At 56.4% G+C, this 20,072-nt stretch overlaps 1 protein-coding gene across 1 annotated transcript; it reads right to left on the bottom strand.

The window, feature by feature from the left end:
* Positions 1 to 1,803: 1,803 nt before the first annotated feature.
* Positions 1,804 to 12,461, bottom strand: CRYBA1 (crystallin beta A1). Its single transcript, XM_065418314.1, has 6 exons — positions 12,431 to 12,461; positions 9,522 to 9,586; positions 8,279 to 8,397; positions 4,981 to 5,122; positions 2,896 to 3,038; positions 1,804 to 1,951 (listed from the first exon to the last, which is right to left on the bottom strand). Exons 1-6 carry the CDS (start codon positions 12,459 to 12,461, stop codon positions 1,804 to 1,806), a joined length of 648 nt encoding a protein of 215 aa, XP_065274386.1.
* Between the last annotated feature and the right edge of the window lie 7,611 nt (positions 12,462 to 20,072).

The following is a 20,072-nucleotide window of genomic DNA, read 5'->3' as shown; positions in this document are numbered from 1 at the left end:
ACGCTCTGTGCTTATGCCCAGTTTACCAATTGATCCAGCTCACTCTCTGGTAATGACCTGTCCTCTTCATTGTGTACCACTCCCCTCATTTCTGTGCCCTGTTTTCTTCAAGGTCATTGATAAAATGCTAAATAGTGTAGTGCTAAGAGCCAATCCCTGCAGGATCCCACTGGGAACACGCCCCCCGATACGCAGTGCTGGTCTGAGCTAGGGTGCCATGCTGGTCAGTAATGCCTAATGGCCAGCTAATGCAGCACTGGTAACAGGTCGAGGAGGCAGGTGGACTCAGCTCAACCTCCTTCACTGTGATGCTGTTTTTTTGCAGTGCAAGGGAAGGAGGCCAGAGCTCTGCGGTCTGTCACTTCAGGGGAGAGGGCGGAGAAAAAGAAGTTGAATATTTTGTAGCTGTAGTGCAGCGATGAGTGGATCTGCCCATCTTGGAGAGAACTGCTAAAAACTGGGGGAGAACATCCTGTCTGCAGGTCAGTGGCCAGGAGACCATATCTGCTCCACGTGGTTTGAACACGGACGGCTTCTGCTGATTGCTACATCACACTTGGATTTTAACTATTGTGACAGACCCAGACCAGTGGGGTACAGGAGTCTGGTAGAGGGCAAATATACTGGTCACTGGATGAGTAGTTTTCTGTTCCCTGAGTGACCAGAGCAGGGGCTGCACTAGAGTAATCAGGAACCTGCTAGAACCAGTTAAGGCAGGCGGGCTAATTAGGACACCTGGAGCCAATTAAGAAGAAGCTGCTAGAATCAATTAAGGCAGGCTAATCAGGGCACCTGGGCTTTAAAAAGGAGCTCACTTCAGTTTGTGGTGCGAGTGTGAGGAGCTGGGAGCAAGAGGCGCAAGGAGCTGAGAGTGAGAGGGTGTGCTGCTGGAGGACTGAGAAGCATAAGCGTTATCAGACACCAGGAGGAAGGTCCTGTGGTGAGAATAAGGAAGGTGTTTGGAGGAGGCCATGGGGAAGTAGCCCAGGGAGTTGTAGCTGTCATGCAGCTGTTACAGGAGGCACTATAGACAGCTGCAGTCCACAGGGCCCTGGGCTGGAACCCGGAGTAGAGGGCGGGCCCGGGTTCCCCCCCAAACCTCCCAATTGACCTGGACTGTGCCTTCTTCCAGAGGGGAAGGTTTCTGGGCTGTTCCCCAACTCACATGGTGAATCTCTGAGGCAAGAAAATCCGCCAATAAGCGCAGGACCCACCAAGATAGAGGAGGAACTTTGTCACACTATGTTGTCTCCCTGTTTTCACTGCAGCCCTTTTCCACCATAGACCTATATTGAGTTGGTTTTGCAGGGAGCTAGGTGTGCTGATGACCTGCCCGCTGACAGACTAATGGCTGCAGTAGCGTGCTTGTGAGAAGATTGCCTAATTCTGAACTCACTGGTGTAAATCTCAAGACACTCCACTGAAGTCAATGGACTTACCTATGTGTAAAGTCGTTGAAAAGAAGGAGAATTGGGCCCAATGTCTTGGCTAGTTGTGATGTGAATTTGAGACGACCTAGTGCACGTTTCAATACCCTCTATTAATTCTGAACACTGGAGTGACAGAGTCCAAACTGTCCAGCAAGGAAAGCTGCAAACAAACATCATGGTAGCATTTTCTTTCAGTGACATTTATTGGTAATTGCAGCAATTAGTACCATGAAGAAGTGATGTCCCAACAGCAGTCACAGTACAAGAAAGGAATCTGTTTTGTAAGGGGAAGTGCTAGCACCATAGGGATCAGTGTGCTTTAGAAATCCAGTGAAGACGCTCTTGAAGGAGGAGAGCCTGTGAACACAAACATCTATTGCTGGACACGCCGAATAGACTGGACCTGAAAGGTCTGGGCGTGTGAGCCCCACTCTCTCCAGTGCTTGTAATCTCCACCGTGATGGTCACTCTCCAAAATGTACTGGTAGCCACGGTAACCAGGATACTGGTAGCAAACCCAGCTGGAACAAACAGAAGAGTCAGAAAGCTGTTGGACTTGGAAAGGGGAGAAATCCCCTAGCCTACAAATCTAGAACTGTCCTAGAACTGTCCTAGGTGTATCTTGGTGAATTGCTCACCCAAACCCAGAAAGAGAGAGAGCCAGATCATCTGCCTCTAAACTGCTCCTAGAAAACAGGGAGAGGAAAAGACCCTATATGGCACTAAAGAAGAAAGTACTCTTTTCTTGTCAAACTGGAGTGAGTTTCCCAGCTTTATTGTGGGTAAGCCATTTGCAAACCATCATGAATTTGTCATTGTGCTCAGATGTGAACCCATGTGCTGCTGTGTCCAACAGGACTGCAGATTGTGGCGCTTTCTGGAGTGCGACCAGCCCTCTGGCTGCTGCAGAATTCCTGCTCGATCTGCTGTTTTTTAAGGTTGCATTCCTCTGAAAAAGAGGTGCTTCCTCTGAGCCCTAGCCCAGGTAGAGCTGTCTTCACCTGAAAGCCCTTGGCTGCCCATGCCCACGTGCTGAGGTACTGATGTGCTTGAGCAGTGCCACAGATGAGGGACTAAGGAAAGGGTAGAACTGCATTGTGGCCTGTAGGATGAATTCTGCATGTTCCATTTCAACAATGGAGATGGCCCTTGCTTGGATAGCCTTGGCCCTGCCTACATTAAGGAAATTTGCAAGTTGATGGAGTTAAACTAGAGCAAGCCCCTAATGCAGATGTGGCACTGGCAGAAAAACAGGGTGTCCCTAGCCCAGTACCATACCCAAGTTATCTACACCTGCTGCACTCCGGTCAGAACATCTCCAGCAGGGGTTGTGCCAGTGGTGGAGCTGTGCACTCCCCCAGCAGGGCAGGCCTGTCCTTTAGGAGACCCTGCTGTGACGGGGAATCTTACAGCCAGCCTCCTGCTCTCAGGCCTCGGGTGCGCTAAGCCTGCGTGTCTCACTTACGCGCCACACTGCACCTTCATGGAGCCCACTTCGTTGTTTCCCCAGCCCATTGCCTGCAGGGAGGGGTAGTCGTCCGATAGTTCCCACTGGCGTCCCATGAAGTTCTCCTTCTCAAAGACTGTCATCTTGGACTCCTTGTGATTCTGGGCCACAGGAATAGAGCAGACATGAGAGGGAAGCCAGCAGCATCTTTCAAACAGATTGTGTGGTGAGAACCAGGCCGCTCCTAGTGCTGGGCCCCTCGCTCCAACACTCACCCTGGGTTCTGACCCCCAGTGACCGGCTGTCTCACATCTATTAACCAGGATAAGAGATCCACGTCTGAAGCAGAAGGTATGAAAATGTTACGCTAAAGAAAGGGAGGTGCGGCCATCTACATCCCCTGCCCTATTGCTCAGGGGCTTGGATACTGCAGCGATGGACAGCCAATGGTTCTGCACTTCCCTTTCCAATCACATCAGACTTTAGCAGCCCCTGGCTGTAGCTTGCCTTACAACTCTACAAAAACGACCCAGCTAATCGTAGAACCAAGGGGGGGGGGAATCTGAGTGCATCTGAACCCCCCTCAGAGGTGCCTTACTTGCCCCTAGGGCCCAGCCGTGCTGCACAATCACGCCAACGGGGGTGAACAGCCAGGAGAACTGTTCCATTGAGCCTCCATGCTTTACCCTAAGCTTACAGCCCATCATCAGCTTAGCCCTGCCGGCGGTGGTGCTGCATACACTCCTGAGAACTGGGCCGTGGGCTCATCCAGCACCACACTTCCATGTGTTCTACACAGCACAGAGAGGACACGTCGAAAGTCTGTGGGCGATACCGAGCTGGGAGGGGTTGCAAGTGCTTTGGAGGACAGAATTAGAATTCAAAATGATCTGGACAAACTGGAGAAATGGTCTGAAGTAAATAGGATTAAATTCAACAAGGACAAATGCAAAGAACTTTCCTTAGGAAGGAACAATCGGTTGCTCACACACACAAAATGGGAAATGACTGCCTAGGAAGGAGTCCTGCGGCAAGGGAGCTAGGGGCTATCATGGATCACAAGCTAAGTATGAGTCAACAGTGTAACTCTATTGCCCCCCAAAATAAAAAAATAGAAGCAAATATCATTCTGGGATGTATTAGCAGGAGTGTTGTAAGCAAGACATAAGGAGTAATTCTTCTGCTCTACTCGGCTGATTAGGCCTCAACTGGAGTATTTGTGTCCCGTTCTGGGCGCCACATTTCAGGAAAACTGTGGACAAATTCGAGACAGTCCAGAAGAGAGCACCAAAAATGATTCAAGGTCTAGAAAACATGACTTCTGAGGGAAGATTGTGGGGGGGGGGGGAAATTGGTTAAGTCTGGAGAAGAGAAGAGAAGACTGAGGGGCGACATGAGAACAGTTTTCAAGTACTGTACATAAAAGGTTATGAGGAGGGAGAATTATTGTTGTTCTTAACCTCTGAGGACAGGACAAGAAGCAATGGGCTTAAATTGCAGCAAGGGAGGTTTAGGTTGGACATTAGGAAAAACTCCCTAACTGTCAGGGTGGCTAAGCACTGGAACAAATTGCCTAGGGAGGTTGTGGAATCTCCATCATTGGAGATTTTTAAGAGCAGGTTAGACAAACACCTGTCAGGGATGGTCTAGATAATATTTATTTCTGCCTTGAGAGCAGGGGACTGGACTAGATGACCTCTTGAGGTCCCTTCCAGTCCTACCATTCTACTTAGCTGCAGTGACTGACCATTTGTAATCAGAGTGGTTGTATTTGCTCACTTACTCTCCAGCTGCCGTTAGTAATCTGACTCTTTAACACCAGCGTGATGGTTTCCCTGCCTCTAGTCCAGGCCTCCCAGCAGCATCCATCAAAGGGAAGAGTAGGTGACTGTCCGGCTGATTTGCAGCAGCTGGTAAAAGTTTTAGGCTACTTCATTCCAAAAAAAGTGAGCCCTTCCCCTCCCCCGGCCCTGAGCCCAGGAAGCACCTTTTTGGAGGAGTGCTTTCTGCATAACTACACTGAGCATGAAGGCAGCAGGGTGCTGGGCACCTTTGCTGCTGGGAAATGCAACAGGGTTGAAGAGGCCGGGGAATCGCACTTACAGCACAGCAGATGGGGCGGAAGGACATCAGGCGCTCGGTGTGGTAGGCGTTGCTCCCACTCCAGGCATCCCACCGTGGGTATTCTCCCCTTTCCAAGACAAACTGCTGCCCACAGAAGCTGGTGTGCTCATAACCGATCCAGCTGCAAGGACAGAGCAGAGCTGCAGAGCTCCTCCTGGGGCAGCTCCGGGCCTGGAGGCCAGGCCCCAGACACGCAGTGGGGGAAGCAGGCAGGCCTGCCCTGGCCGGCTCCACCATCGTCTGTGTCACTCGGGGAGAAGGGCCCAGAAAATCCCCATGGGCTCCCTCGCTGCCAGAAGAGAGAGGAGACCAGGCATGGCCCCAGCCCCCTCCAGCTGTGCTGTCAGGTCTGGCTGGCTGCAAGCTGTTGCTTCTCCTGGGCGGGCTGCCCGCGGGGAATGGAGAGCGCATGGCACCCGGGGCTGCTAGCTGTGCCCAGGGTCAGGACAGGCCCTGCTCTGATAGTCACCTGAACTGGAGGCAGTATGGCACCGAGCTGCGTGCGTTCGTGCCAAGGGCCCGCACGGCTGTGCCAGGCCTGCCCTGTGTAAGTGACTGCAGGTTGGGCCAGGGATTGGCCAGGCTCACTACACATGCCTGGGTGTCTTCATCACACGGGCTGCAGCGCTCGCCAAGACGGAGCAGGGGGAGGCTCCAGGGAATGGACTCCCCTGCTGGAGCCCCCACGTCCCCTGGGTTACAAGTGCCCTGCACCGGCTCTGACAGCTCCACCCTCCTTCGCTGCGCTGAAAGGGAGATTTTCTTCAGCTGGTTTTTACTGTGGAAATATGGGGACTGTCACATGCTGCTGCTCCCAGATGTTTCGGGAGGAGTCCCGAGGGCCTCTGCTGCCTATGGTGAACCCTGCACCAAAGGGCTGGGGGAGGTTTGATCTTCCCAAGAGGCGCCAGCACAGTCTCTAGGCCTGGGAGTTATGGGCGACTAACACACAAGATGTTGTCTCCGCTCCTCAGTTGCTCGGGTTTCGCTCTCTTGCAACGCTGTCATTGGGCTAGTTCCCCAGAGGCAGCGGCGGGCTGAATTCCTAATGTCCGAAACGCCGCCCCCTGCCCCGGTTCTCCCAACCACTCGCGCCTGCCTCTCTCCTCCACCACCACCACAGCAACAAGGCATCAGCCCCGCTCTGAGAGACGCTTCCCTGGTCGCCTCTCGTGCCCACAGCAGCGGGCGAGTCTCTGTGAGGCCAGTACCCACGCTGCCCACCGGAGGGCCTGCAAAGCAGCCGGGAGACGGCCTGGATGTGACTAGGGATGGCTGCTTCCGCCCAAATCTGTTCTGCGGTTAGAGGTGAGATGAATTTCTCTTCCTTTCTGCGCCTTCAGGAGCGAGAATCTGAGCCTCTAAACCCCCCAACCCCCGCTGCGTCCCTGCACCTGTCTGCCTAGGAGAGCGAGTGACTTGAGTGGTAGGTGGGATGGGGCAGAGATGCCCCTTGGTGCATTGTCCGCTTGTGCCGGCGCTGGGCCGCCCGCAGTCCCCTCCTGTCCTGTGTATTAGAATCTCTAGCGGGGCTTCCCCACTTCAGCTGGATATAACTTTTGGAGGCGGGTTGTTGGGCACAGGGAGGGTGTGAGGGAAAACAAGCTCACCCGAGCATGCAGTGGGGTTTGAGGGCTGAGTGGCACGAGCTGTGGCTCTACGCTGCATGGGCATCCTGGCTGCAGCCTCAGGCGAATGGCCAGTTAGTAATATGCCCAATGGAGGGGGGAGCTAGTTGCTGCTGCCTGGCTAGTGTGTACCTCCTGCCTTAATCCTGTGAGCAGTGTCAGCCTCTCTCCCGCTTCCCCAACCCTCACTGCAGCGGGGTTCTCACTGCTGGGCCTGTTCTCAGCATTAATGGGCTGGAAGTGGCAGAGAAATTGTCCCTCTGCTGTGCAGTGGATTCCCCATTTTGGTTGGTGGAGAGGGGCTCCTGCCGCTCCTGGAGCCCTGAGTCTCTCCATGTTTTTCTGCTGTGGACCCCACCTTTCCGGGCAAAGCAATGGGGCAGGGGTCTCTTCAGCGTCCTCCGTGCTGCTGCTTACCTAGCTGGTGGTGTTGCTGCATGGTGGCAGGCATGCTGCTACCAGGCAGAGCATGTGGCCAGCGCAGTGCTGTGTGATGCATCCTGGTGACTGGGCCCAGCTCTCCTGTACGGCAGCGGACAGGCCGAGCCGGTGTCATTGACTGCTGGGATCCCAAGCAGTCAAGAGCCCCAGGCCCACAGTCACTCTGCAGGCAGGTTGGGACTAGACTGCCGCTCCTGGGGCGAGAGAACTGTTTAGTGCAGGGCTTGCTAAGCCCGGAGGTTCCACTTAGCCATTTGGCGCACTAGACGCAGAGCTGGAGGGGGCTTTGGTGCAAACGGGGCCATACTGTCTGTGGGGATGCTGGGAAGGGGAGATACCTGTGGGCAGGGCTCTCTGCTCTCCACAGGTGGCTGCCTTGAGGCCGTGTCGGGCCTGGCAGGCCTGGCTGCGTGAGGAAGCTGCACTAGGTTAAGCAATTTCAAAGTGACGTGGTTAATCTGGTGCAGAGCCCTGGGTGGGCACGAGCTGGGGCTCTCGGGGTTAGCTCACACCGATGGGGAATGGGATTACGCTGAATCACACTAACCCACGCTCCAGCCCGTGACTTGGTGTGTCGTAGGTGACTATAGAGTGCAGGCCCTGGCTGCAGCTTCAGAGCCGCTCTCAAACTGAAGTAATGGGCTTAACCCCCATCTCAGCAAGGGGTGTGTGACTTTCCCATGTATACAAGGCCTGCCAATGGCGAACGCTGGCACAGAGACTGGCAAGGGTTTGCCAGCAGGCTGGAACCTGTGGCTAGGATTTGCTCTGGATGCTGGTGGGTGGGTGGGGATCTGCTGCTTGTGCATGAAGGACTTAAGGCTTCCAGCACAGAGACAGGCTCAACTGTCCCAAATCTGCCCCCGTTCCTCCCTGCCCCTCGCCAGCCCCCTCCTTCTCCCACAACAAGCCTGCCACGGTGGCTGCTGTCCCTGCTGCTCACTTTAATTACCTACGTTTTCGTGTTGGTGCCATCCGCACTCTGCTCCATCCCCCTTGGGTGCAGTCGTGCGCTGCAGGACCCAAAATGGGACACTAGCTTCTCCCCTGCTGGGTAAGCGGAGCCCAGGAGCCACCTGGCTCGTAGCCCTTGTGTTTTAGCTTCTCCTGAGGTGAGATGACAACCCGGCCCGGCCGTGCTCCGTCCTCATCCGCCAGCCAGTTCCCCAAAGCCGCGCAGGAGGAGCCGCCCAGAGCTTGGTACTTACGCGCCACTTTCCACCTTCAGGGAGCGGATGTTCTCGAAGCCGCACTCGATGATGGTGGGGCAGGCCGAGGTGAACTCCATCTTCTTTCCCTGGAAGTTTTCCTGGTCGTAGGCTGTGATCTGAAAGGAAGAGTCGTCCCCCCTGAGTGTCACTGAATCGGGGGAGGGGCGTGGTGTATGTTAACAGTCCTGCTGAACTGGGTGCTCATTGAACAAGAATTAAGGTTAATGCCCCAGCTGCAGCTAGACATTGCGTGGGCTGCATCTGTGCCCCACAGTGCTGACCCCCCAGTGCCCCTGTTATTCCAGCTATGGGGCTCTATCACCCAGCTGGGACTTGTAGCACTCAGGTGCAAGGGAGGTCAGACCAGCCTTGGCCACATGGACGCGTTCTTTCTCACCTCCCCTACGGCGCATTCTCCTGTCTCTGGCGACGAGCTCCGGCCTCAGCTGGGGCATCCCCGGGAGGGGTATGGAAGCGACTGCAGCCCCGCTGAGTGCACGGAGCCGTGCTGATGCCAGGCAGGCTGCAGCTTCGACAGCCCTAGGGCTGTACTTAGAACTCACGCTAGTTCCACTCCAAAGTCTCCGGTGCAAAGAGGGTTAGGTGGAGAAAGGAAGAGCAGGGACTTTCCCGGTGCCCTGGGCTGGTGCACAGGATCATCACCTCCCCCCAGCAGCATCTGTGGCAGCAGCTTCTTTATCCACCCCCTAGATTTACACACCTGCTTCTCTTGTTCCTTCTCACACTCCCGCCCAGCAGGCCAGAACTGCTTCCAGCACGACAGCTGCTCCCCGGCAAATACGCTAGTAAACCCCTTCGGTGGCAGCTCCGTTAGACCTCAGCCGGCTTTGCTCCAGCCACACTTGCTCCTCTCCCCTTTGCACCTCCACCTTCGGGCTGCTGCGCTTGACGGGCACAGGCCTTCCCGGCAAGCGACTGCCGAAGCTGGGCCAGTGAGCATTCACGCCAGCAGTGCGCGGCCACTCCTTACCCAGGGCAGGGAACTCCTGACTTCTGTGCCAACAGACGGGGGTGCTCGGCGTGGTCCAGCAGGTCAGCACTGGGCTGAGGAGACCTGGGCTCTGCCACGGGGGTCACCTTGGCCAAGTCACTTTTGTCCTTTCCCCTCCCCTCCCTGTTGGTCACATCTAATGTGTGTGCAGTGCCCAGCGCACACCCAGCGGGGGCCTCGAGCCCCTACGTGATACAATTTATAACCTGCGGTACAGCTGGGACGTACCTTCCACGGGCCCATGGGGCCAGGCAGAGGGTTTGTCTGAGCCATCTTCGCTGTGGAGCCGGTGCCTGAAAAGGAGGGAAAAGCACAACTCGCATCACAATGACACTGGCACAGAGCCAAGCAGGCTACTTTGAAAAAGCTTTTTGGCGCTTGCTAGCGCCCACCGTCCTGTCATTCATTGGGTCACCCCTCCATTCACTGCGGCCCCATGCACTCCCCGTTGTCCCCTGCAGAGGGCGGTGTGGGGCAGCGCTGTTCTCAGTGGCCACCACTGGGCATGTCTGACATGAATTGAGTGAAAGAGAACGCGCCTGGCAGCAGGCCGGGACCGAGACTGTTCCAGGGCAGCTGCAACCTTGTGAGGCAACTGGGGACAGGTAGAGACACACCCCACCATGGCTTGGTACAGGTCTACACCCCCACCCCCACCCCACCATGGCTTGGCACAGGTACAGATCTACACACAGACACCCCACCATGGGTTGGTACAGGTCTACACACAGACACCCCCCCACACACACACACACCACCATGGGTTGGGACAGGGACAGGTCTACACACAGACCCCCCCACACACACACACCACCATGGCTTGGCACAGGTACAGGTCTACACACACACACACACACCAGCGTGATGGGGTAGAAGTAAACACACTCCCTCACACCCCACTGTGGTTGGAGACTGGTACAGGTATATATATACACACACACACACACACACGCACACCCCAGCGTGATAGGGTACAGGTACACACACTCCAGTGCGAGAGGGTACAGGTATACACACACACACACCAGCGTGATAGGGTACAGGTACACACACTCCAGTGCGAGAGGGTACAGGTACACACACACACACACCAGCGTGATAGGTACAGGTACACCCCCCCCCAGCGTGATAGGGTACAGGTACACACACACACACACACACACCAGCGCGATAGGGTACAGGTATACACACACACACACACACAGAGCGCGATAGGATACAGGTTCTTGCAAGAACAGGTTCTGAGCTGGTGGCTTGGGGGGGTTGTGTGGGCTCTCGATGCCATATGGAGCTGATCCTCCCCCCCCCCCCCCGGTTGGCTTTAACCCAGGCAGTGCTCTGGTTGCTCATGCCCCCTGCTCTGTAGGAAGCCTGGCCTGGGTTATGTGAACCTGGCCTGGCATTTAGGGACAAACAGCTGGTGATTTTCTCCTTACTGGTGCCCAGAGATGGTCCCCTGGGCCTGGGGTGCCCCTGGGAAGAGGAGGTTTGTTTCCAAGGAAGACCCTCCACCTGCAAGCCTCCTTTCCCCACCCGCCCCTGGGCCTGCAGCTGAGGGGGATTCATGCAGAGGAGACCAGAGACCCGGGTTGATCTGCTGATTCATTCAAGGTTCTTTTATCTGTTACACAAACAGGGCTATCTCTCAGCGGACACCACACACCTGCTGTGGCCAGGAGCCCCCTGCTAGCCTGATCAGGGTTAATTCCTGGGAGTAGACTCAGATCTTCCAGCCAGATGTGCTGGCAATGAGCATCCTCCCCTAAGGGCAGGGATTTGGGGGTTGTGGTGTATGAGATCAGTCACATCACCCCATACAGATAACAACACCCACCAGGGATGGCTACAAGGTACCTCCACCACAAGGGGACGTGGTGTTACCCCCCTGCTTGGTAGCATTGTTAATTGACAGAAGAAATGCTGGCAAATACGAAAACCTTGATGAGCGCCTCAGTCTAGCTGCACTCCTGGCTTGGCTGTTGTTTCTGTGGGTCCTTCTCACACAATTTAGTTTTCAAACATTGTCATTGGGAAGTTCTGTCTACTACCTTCCCCCCCCTCCCCCCATATACCCCCATCACAGCAGGATTGGAGCAACCCCCCCCCCCCCCGCTGCAGAAACAGAACCCAAACACAGTTCTCTCTCTTTTCCTTCCAAGACTGTAGGAGGAAGAGCTTATAATGTGTGTGTGTGTGTGTATGAGCAGGTGTGTAAGTGGGGAGGTGTACTATGTGTCTGGAAGTGTGTATTCCATGTCTGGGTGGGTGTGGATGTGAGTGGGTGTATTCCATGTCTGGGTGGGTGTGCGTGGGTGTATTCCTTGTCTGGGTGGGTGCGTATGTGGGTGTGAGTGGGTATATTCCATGTCTGGGTGGGTGTGTATGTGGATGTGAGTGGGTGTATTCCATGTCTGGGTGGGTGTGAGTGGGTGTATTCCATGTCTGGGTGGGTGCGTATGTGGGTGTGAGTGGGTATATTCCATGTCTGGGTGGGTGTGGATGTGGGTGTATTCCATGTCTGGGTGTGCAAAGATCTGTGGAGTAGGGAACACGTCTTCCTAAGTGTTTACACAGCACCTAGCGGAGTGAGGTCCCAGTTGGGGCATGTGAGCATTACCACGATATAGATATTAAACGCTACGAGTGACAGCTCGTCTCCAGGCAGCGCAGCCCAGGTATAACAGAGACATCACCTGCATACCCAGCTACGCTCTGCTGCATCCTCCAGGCACGGATTCCCTGCTCCGTCCACGCATCCTCTAGAGACTTTACTTTGCCCCTCAGCAGATAGCTGAGGTGAAGAAACCATTTCCACTGAAAATGGCAGAGCGCCAAGGAGGCGGCTGATCTCCAGGTTCCTGGGCGGGGGTGTTAACCTGAAACCTCCCCAACTATCTTGTCCGTGTCTCTGGCTGTCACACCCTATGTGTGACCTGAGACACTTGGTCACGGGTTGAAAGGCCCAAGTTGAGAGCTGTGGTGTATGACTCTGTCTTTGCAAAGGGCTCACTCCTGGGCAGTTGGATTTCAGCTCCTGGCGCTAGGCAGGAAGGAGGCTGGGTCTGCCTGGCTCTTGGGAAAGGAGAGAGAATGGATGAGGCGATAGGAAAAGTTGAAAATTCAGCCCCAGGACTCACCTAGCTCAGCCTGCACTGCTGCTTCCTCCATGTAATATCTGCCTGCTCCAGCGCCTCTGGTTATATAGCAGCCGGCTGGCCGGGGCCCCAGGCCAGGGTTTGTAGAGCAGTCAGCACTATGCTTTCTCTGAGATCCTTTCTGCTGAGCCTCAGAGATTCCAGCAGCTCAGCCCCATAGTCTGAGCCACGGTCGCCTGTTTGCACGGCTAATCTTGGTCACAAATGACTCAACAGCTTTGTTGCTCTGGTACTTTCCAGCCTGGCAGCATCATTCTGTCATGAGACAAGCTTGGGGTTCTGTCTCTGTCCCCTCTCCCCTCCCCTGCCGGGACGCCCCCCACGATTGCTCAGAAAGGTTCTCGGTATTTCCTTTTTCAGGCCAGTGTTTTGACTGTTGTCAGAGAGGAGCCTCGCAGAACGGGACAAAGCTTTTCCCCAGCAAGAGAAGAAAAAGAGACCAAGAGTGAAGGGGGGATGCTACCCAGCCTGAAGCACCCCACCCTGCTAGCAGCTGCTGGGAAAGGGGTGAGTCCTGCTGCCTGACCAAGCCAGAGGGCTTGTTACCCCACATGCATGTAAAGGGAGGGGAGCAGCTCTCTGGGCAGAGAAGATTTAGGGTGTGGGCTGAGTGACCCTGAGGGAGGACCCCTCTCAATCAGATGGCCCCCGTCACCCTAGTATCTGAGAACCTCACCATCTTTAATGGATTTACCCCCCAGATTATCCCATAAAGGGAATTATCCCCATGGTTCCGATGGGGGAACTGAAGCCCAGAGAGGCTAAGTGACTGGCCCAAGGTCACACAGGAATCAGTAGCAGAACCAGGAACTGAAGACTGGTCTCCCAAGCCCCAGGCCAGCACCCTGACCGCTGGGCTGTCCTTCCTCTCTAGGAGCCTCAAAGCGAGTGAAGGCGTCAGAGCTGAACGTTACCTGGGTTTTGATTTCTGTGTTAATTAACCTCCCTCCCAGGGGGGAGCCAGGGCTCCCTGGAGGTTTGCTGTCTGAGACCAGCTTGGGAAGGGCTCTGGCTGAGGGCTCCGAGACAGAGGCAGCCGCTGGACACTGACAGAGACAACGAAGTGCATCACTCCAGGTCCGTACCATCGAGTGCAGGCCTGGTGCAGTGTGAATGTCAGGCCATGCGCCAAGGCCCTGCTCAGCAGTTCCCCAGCCTGGCATTCCAGGGCCATCGTCTCGCAGCAGTTGGTGCTGAGCAGAGGGGTCTCTCCAGGGTGTGTAACATCCTGCAGCACAGAGGGCCTCCCAGGAGCTCTGCAGGCGAACGCCAAGCTGCTCAGGGGGGAGGAAAGGAACCTGCAGCCGGTCTCTGGGCCACACATGCTCTTCTCAGCACCTGACCTTCAGCTAACCGGGGTGGGTGCAGGCTCCCAGAACTACCCTTGTCCCGGTGGAGACAAGGTGGGTGAGGGAATATCTTTTATTGGACCAACTTCTGGTGTGGAAGGTACAGGCTTCTGAGCTTCACAGAGCTCTGCTTCCCCTCTGGGGAGTGTAACCGGAGCTGCTGAGATAAAATACAAGCTGGGCAGATGGTTCAGCGTGTGCCAGAGGAGACCTTCTCTTGGTGCTTTGCAGACCAGCTCGGGGGGTGTTTGTGGGCTGCAGGAGACCTGCTGTGTCTTGGCAGAGCCCCAGCCCGCGAGCTCTCTGGGCAGGGGCTGTCTGTGTGCTGGGCCCTGCTCTGTTAAATACTCCCCTGCTAGCTATCAGAGACCTGCAGAAAGCGTCTCACCAACAGCCCAGCTCCAGCCTACACTGGCGGCCTCACACCCCATGACTGGGGCCCTGATCCTGCCTGCCCCGCGCTCTTTGGTAACCATAGTTACCGGATCTCTCTCTGTCCCATCCCTGCCCTGGGGTTATCCCAAGTGGCCTGGTGTGAGCAGGTTTCAACCCAGGCCCACCCACTGCTGACCCCTGCAGGCCTTGAGTCCTGTGGGTGGACGGGCAGGGCTCCTTGTCACCAGGCCCTGGGCCAGGGCATGCCAGGCCAGGCCTGTGTTTGCTGTGAGGCTGCCGGGGCCTGGGGCCTTCTGCCTTCGCATTGACTGCACAGAGGTGGCTGCCTGCCCTGCAGCGCTCTCAAAACAAGTGAGGTCATGCGCAGGCTGCCGGCTCAGCGCATTGCTCCCCGCGGCACAATGCGGCCGCTATGACGTCTGACTGACCCTTTTGTTTGGCACTAAGCAGTGAGAGGGGACAAACAAAGCGCCCCGTCAGCTCCACCTGGGCCTGGCTATTGTCCTAGCAGGGCTCTGGAGGCTGGGTTCCCACCCCAGCCCCGGCCAAGGGGGCACACAGGGGCCCTGGCTCTCCCCGGCGCCCTTCGCCTGGAGCCACCGGGGGCTCTGGGCTGAGGGAGGGGCCCTCACCCTGCAGGAACATTCCTGGGGTGGGGGGAGCATACAGCCGTCTTTTCAACAAGAAAGCCTCCCCCTGGGGTGTCTGCCCCCAGTGCCCCCCCCGGGCGTGTGGAGGGGAAACAGGGCAGCCTGAAGTCCCAGGTAGGGCACAGCAGGTCTCTGTACCGCTGGGGAGGAGAAACGCCAAGCTGCAGTGTGATTGCCCAGCCCCTGCCCTAAGGGCCGAGGGCTGCGTACCCTCCACCAGGGATGGGAATCAGACGGGGCAGAGGAGCACACCAGCACGGGAGAATCAATGAAGGCTTGTAGGAAGAAGCCAGCCTCAAAGTGGGTTATTGCTCCTACAGTCGCAGGACTAGGGCTCGATGGTGATTTGGGCTACAAGCCCATGCAGGGGCCTAAGCCCCTCATCATGCCCACATGTGGGCTACACAGTGCACTGGGGCAAGTGAGAACTGGGCACCTTTCCCGCTTACCCTGGAACAGGGAAGTGGGGAGTAGGTGGAGGCTGGGCTCTGACCCCTAAAACACCAGCCAGCCCAGCTGAGCTTGCATGGGGCGTGGTCCCCTCTCCTGGAGTGCGCCTGGAGGGGGCTTGTCTGAGGCACACTCCTGGGGCAGTGCAGCTCCTGCACTCCCCTGGCTCAGGGCTTTGCCTGACGGCACAATTGAGCGCTCAGAACAGTTTTTACAAATTGCGTATTCTAGGGTGACCAGACAGCAAGTGTGAAAAATCGGGACGGGGGTGGGGGGTAATAGGTGCCTATATAAGAGAGAGACCCAAAAATCGGGACTGTCCCTATAAAATCGGGACATATGGTCACCCTACATTACTAACCTGGAGAAAGTCTGCCCCTAGTAGGTGAGGAGGGAGAGGAATCTGTGCTGATGCCCCACCCCAGAGCTGCCTGGTCTTCAACAAGAACAAGGAACATGCTACGCCCGACAGACAATCACACCCTCGCATTGAGTTTTAAGGCCAGAAGAGCCTCCCCCAGGGATTCTTGCAGTGAGCCCAGATCCATTTCCTTCCGCAATCCCTCGGGGCTGGATTTAAAGCTGTCAGGTGACAGAGAACCACCCAGAACCCTCAGCGAGTTGTTAACGGTTAATTCCCCTCCCTGCTAGAAAATTGTGCCTTAGCTCTAGTTAGTTCCAGTCTGAATTTCAGCTTCCAACCATTAGACCTTGTCCTGCTTTTTGCTGCTAGTATAAAGAGCTGCCTATGATCAAAAATCTCTTCCCCAGATCGGTCCTTATAGACCATGATCAAGTTACTTCTCAGCCTTCTCTTGGATGAGATCAATCGATTGAACGTCTTTTAGTCTCTCACTCCAAAGCAAGTTCCCAGACCCTGAGTCCTTCTTGTAGCAATAAACCCATTTTTGAACCAGTTTCAGTTTGCAGCATCCTGTCTGAACAATCTCCTCCTTGCTGCCTTAGATATTTGTGTGAGATCGCTGCCCAGATGCTTTTCAGAGCACGGAAGGCCCAGCGGATCTATGGATATACACTTGCTCCAGAGACCTTCTCCTCTATTTGAGATACGGACAGTGTGCACTGAAGTCATCTCAGGCCAGACTCTGCCGTCCCTACTCATGGTAAGTAGCACCTCACTCTGCAAGTACCCTGGGGGAGTAAAGCACTACTCAGTGTGAGTAACAGTGGCAGACTCTGTCCCTTTCCTACCACCTCTGTCCCGTATTTCAACCAGCAACGCAGCTTCCCTTAATAACAGACACAGGATGTGGCTAATTAAGCTGCAACTTCAGGTGGCCTGTATATGCCAGCAGACTTGGAGAAGTCCTCTGTGATACACCTAGTCAGCAGCACGTGGTGTAAGTGTTGCTTGCTCTCTTTTCTGACAGCAACACGGGAATGGGGATACAGTGAGTACAGAATCGGGCCCCCTGGTGTTGCCGTACTGCTTCTGGCCACTGGAGGGAGAGCGAATCACAAGAAGTGAGCTGGTCCGTCGGTGCCCAGGCCCGGCAGCGGACACATGCGCCCAGGTGGCCTGTGGCCCTGCTCGCTGCAGAGCTCTGTCCCCTCCAAAAGCCACCCAGGCGCCCGCCAGCCAGACACAATGAGAGCGTGGGGTGGGGGGTGGGGAAGCGGAAACTTTCCCTGATCGTCTCCTTTGGGACGGGGGTGGGAGGGGATGCTGGTTCTTCAGCCTCGAGCAGGGAGCTGCAGAGGGACCCAGGCTGGGCTGATCGACGGGGGCCCGTCTGCACCCCTGTGTGGGGGGACGAAGGAAAATGAAATGCTCTCCGTAAAGCTGCTGTTGTGCTCCTACGGCTGCTGGTTTAGTTAGTCTTTGTAGCCAAAGGCAGAGGCTGTTAACGGGGAGCAGACCTACAGCATCTCCCTGTGATCCTCGTGTGCCCTCATGCCCCCCGTCCATCGGCTTCCACCAGCTGCCCCTCGCCTTACGCTTGGGGAAGGGGCTGTCCTTGTGCTCTGTGCTGGTCCAGTGCCTAGCGCAACGGGGCCTGATCTGCACCAGCACAATACAAACAGTAATGAACAGACAGGAAAGGCAAAAGCAAACCCGGCCAGTGGTGGTCGTGTGCAGTGCTGGGAGCTGTGCCCTGCGGGCTGGGCTGGACAGCTTCCACGCTCCATAACGCTGACGATGGACATGGGCAGGAATCAGCTACCCCAGTCTCAGACCCTGTAGCCCAGGATAACTGGCTCCACGCTAGGGGCTGTACCATTTACAGGTCTCCAAACCAATACAGCTGTGCCTAGGCCAGCTCTGAGTTCTATCCTTGCCTCTGACATCAGCTCCCTCTATGGCTTCAGGTCACTGCCTCCGCCACGCCCCCTGCAGGAGTCATGTGCCCAGCTAGCGGGTACAGGGCACACGCCTGTCCCTTGAACCCCACAGCCCAGAGGCTGAGCGTGTGAATTCCATGCCCGCCCTGCCATGCTCTTCCCTAGCCAGCACAGCCCCAGAAGCAACCACCCCCTCTGCTGTCCGCTTCCCTTTCACTGTGTACATTGGCTGAGCATTTGGTTGAATTTCTGGCCATTTGAGTTCACCTTGGGTCGGTCTAGAAGAACAGGGCCTAAGGGGTGTCCCACCCACCCCACAGCGCTCCCCACTTCAGAGAGGCGAGAGAGGTGCCTTGGTAACGGCGCTGTCTGCAAGGGCTCCCCAAAGGGCCTGTAAGACGTCTCTCTAGACCCTGCTCCTGCGAGAGGCTCTGCTAGCGCATGAGTCTGGGGGACTTTCTCCTACAAAGCTCAGCTCCCCTCCCCTGTGCTGAAGCTTGATGCAATATCCCAGCCTGAGAGGAGCCAGCCCCTTGCAAAGGCAGGTTCCCCAGGGCTGGATCTAGGTTCTTTGGCTGGAGCTGAGGAGAACACCTCAGACGGGCTGGGGTTTGCCGAAGGCTGCATGGTACTCACATAAGGATTGTGCTGTCAGATCCAGCTGGAGCCCAGGACAACTGGCTTTTCTAGATCCTCGGGATCCCCAAAAGGAGAAACCCTTTAGCACCACAGAATGAATTCCCTCCTGTTCTAGTCTCTACAGGTTCTCATACCCCCAGGGCCGCCGAGAGCAGGTTTGGGCCCCGGTGAAAAATTTTTTTCGGGCCCCCCAACAAGGGCAGACCGGCTAAACAGGGCCGATGGGGGATGGGGGAAGCCGGGCCCAGAGCCCCCTTCCGGACCGCCGGGCCCCGGTAATTTGTACCGGCTTCCCCCCCCTCTCGTTGGCCCTGCATACCCCCCGACCACTACAGTATCTGAACACTGTCCAGCAGTGCACTAAGCAATGCAGCTAGCACCTGTCACGTGTGGTTTGCTCTCGTCCTCTCCCCAGCGGGGGATTGTGCGTACAGCAGAGTGGTTTGGTTTGGAAGGTGTTTTTTTAACAGCCACGCTGCTCCGGGTTTGGGTTAGAGAAGGCCGGTGGGAGCAGGGCCCCTGGGGAGGTTTGGGGTGGCCCTGAGTTCCTGGGGGTCTGGGACCGACCCCGTGGGATGCTGTTTGCTGCCCAGCTGGGCTCTGCCCCGGTGGTAGAAAGTTCCACGGGCCCGAGGGGTGGAGTTATGGAGCTCGGTCCCCAGCCCGGAGCCATAGACCCCTCTAGATACGCTGAGCCCAGGCCGCTGAGCGCCTCGAAGACCAGACCCGAGACGTGGTATGCTATGGGAAGCCAGCGCAGAGAGCTAACACGCAGCCCCCTCTGGGGCAAAACGCAGGAGCCGCAACAGTGCACAGCCACCCCCATTCCTTACCCAAAGGCCACAGCTACTGCTCAGCTGGGAGACTGCCACTGATTCAGCCAAACGGCGCCTCCCCGGTGCGATCTGTGACCCATTGCTAGGCTGACCGGCGACTCGGAGCAAGCTTGGGTTACCCGTCAGTTGGCATGCAGGGCTGGACGGAGAAATCTGAGTGCAGCCCCAAGGCACGTGCCCTTCCCATTCAGGCCAGGGGAAAACCTGCAGCCGCACAGCCAGCTGCTGTGCCTTCCCTGGAAAGTACCCAGGCACCCTGCTCTCCTGGCCAGCCCCAGCCCTGCTCCTCCAGCTGGACAGGCGGCTCCTGGACTTCTCAGCCCCACGTGCCCAAGACAAAAGGAAAGCACAAAATGCAATGCTGACAAAGGCAGGCAGCTGTGTCACAGTCCCCTCCCCCACTGCAAGGCCTGTGTCTAATCTGCCTATTCAATGCTGGGCCGGTTGGCCACAGTCCATCTGGTGGAGCAGCCCAGGGTGTGCTGCCGGCTCTCTGGTTATGCCGGTTAACTCCCTGCTGGGCCGCCGCGGTGCAGTGGAACAATCTATTGCCTGGGCACTTGCTGCATGGCTGTAAATCTGCCTCTCCCTTTCCCAGGCGGAGGGGCAGTGACCTGCGGAGGGAATGCTGCACCCTGAAAGCTAGGTGCGAGTCCGAGGGGGTAAATGCTGGGACTGTACAGTTGGAACCTGCCTCTCTCCTGGGGCTGCAGTTCACTGCTGGGAGCAGCCTGGCGGAGCCCATGGCCCTGGTCTCAGCAGCACTGGGGCCCTTGGTTAATATATTGCACAGAAATTACCTTCCTTGGTCCCTCCACTCTCCCCAGCATTCAGAGGCGGCCAGCACTGAAACAGGGCCAGTTGCTCTCTGCAGCTGTGTTCCGGTGGGTGGATTTCTAACGGGACCTCGGCTGGACAGAGAGTATTCCAAGGGTAAGCATGTCCCTTCTGAGCCCATACGCTGGATGGGCGTGCACCAGTGCCTCAATTTGCTACTGCA

Source organism: Emys orbicularis, chromosome 17 (assembly GCF_028017835.1).
Source record: "Emys orbicularis isolate rEmyOrb1 chromosome 17, rEmyOrb1.hap1, whole genome shotgun sequence".
Taxonomy (NCBI): domain Eukaryota; kingdom Metazoa; phylum Chordata; order Testudines; family Emydidae; genus Emys; species Emys orbicularis.
This window is presented reverse-complemented; position numbering and strand designations above follow the sequence as displayed.

What these genes read in the sequence shown, in the direction of transcription:
- CRYBA1 (XM_065418314.1), bottom strand. Translation starts at nt 12,461, where the DNA reads ATGGAGGAAGCAGCAGTGCAGGCTGAGCTAG. An exon ending in GCCCCATGGGCCCGTGGAAG is followed by an intron (nt 8,398 to 9,521) that starts GTACGTCCCAGC and finishes TCTTCCTTTCAG; the next exon opens with ATCACAGCCTACGACCAGGA. An exon ending in ATGAAGGTGCAGTGTGGCGC is followed by an intron (nt 1,952 to 2,895) that starts GTAAGTGAGACA and finishes TGTTTGTTCCAG; the next exon opens with CTGGGTTTGCTACCAGTATC.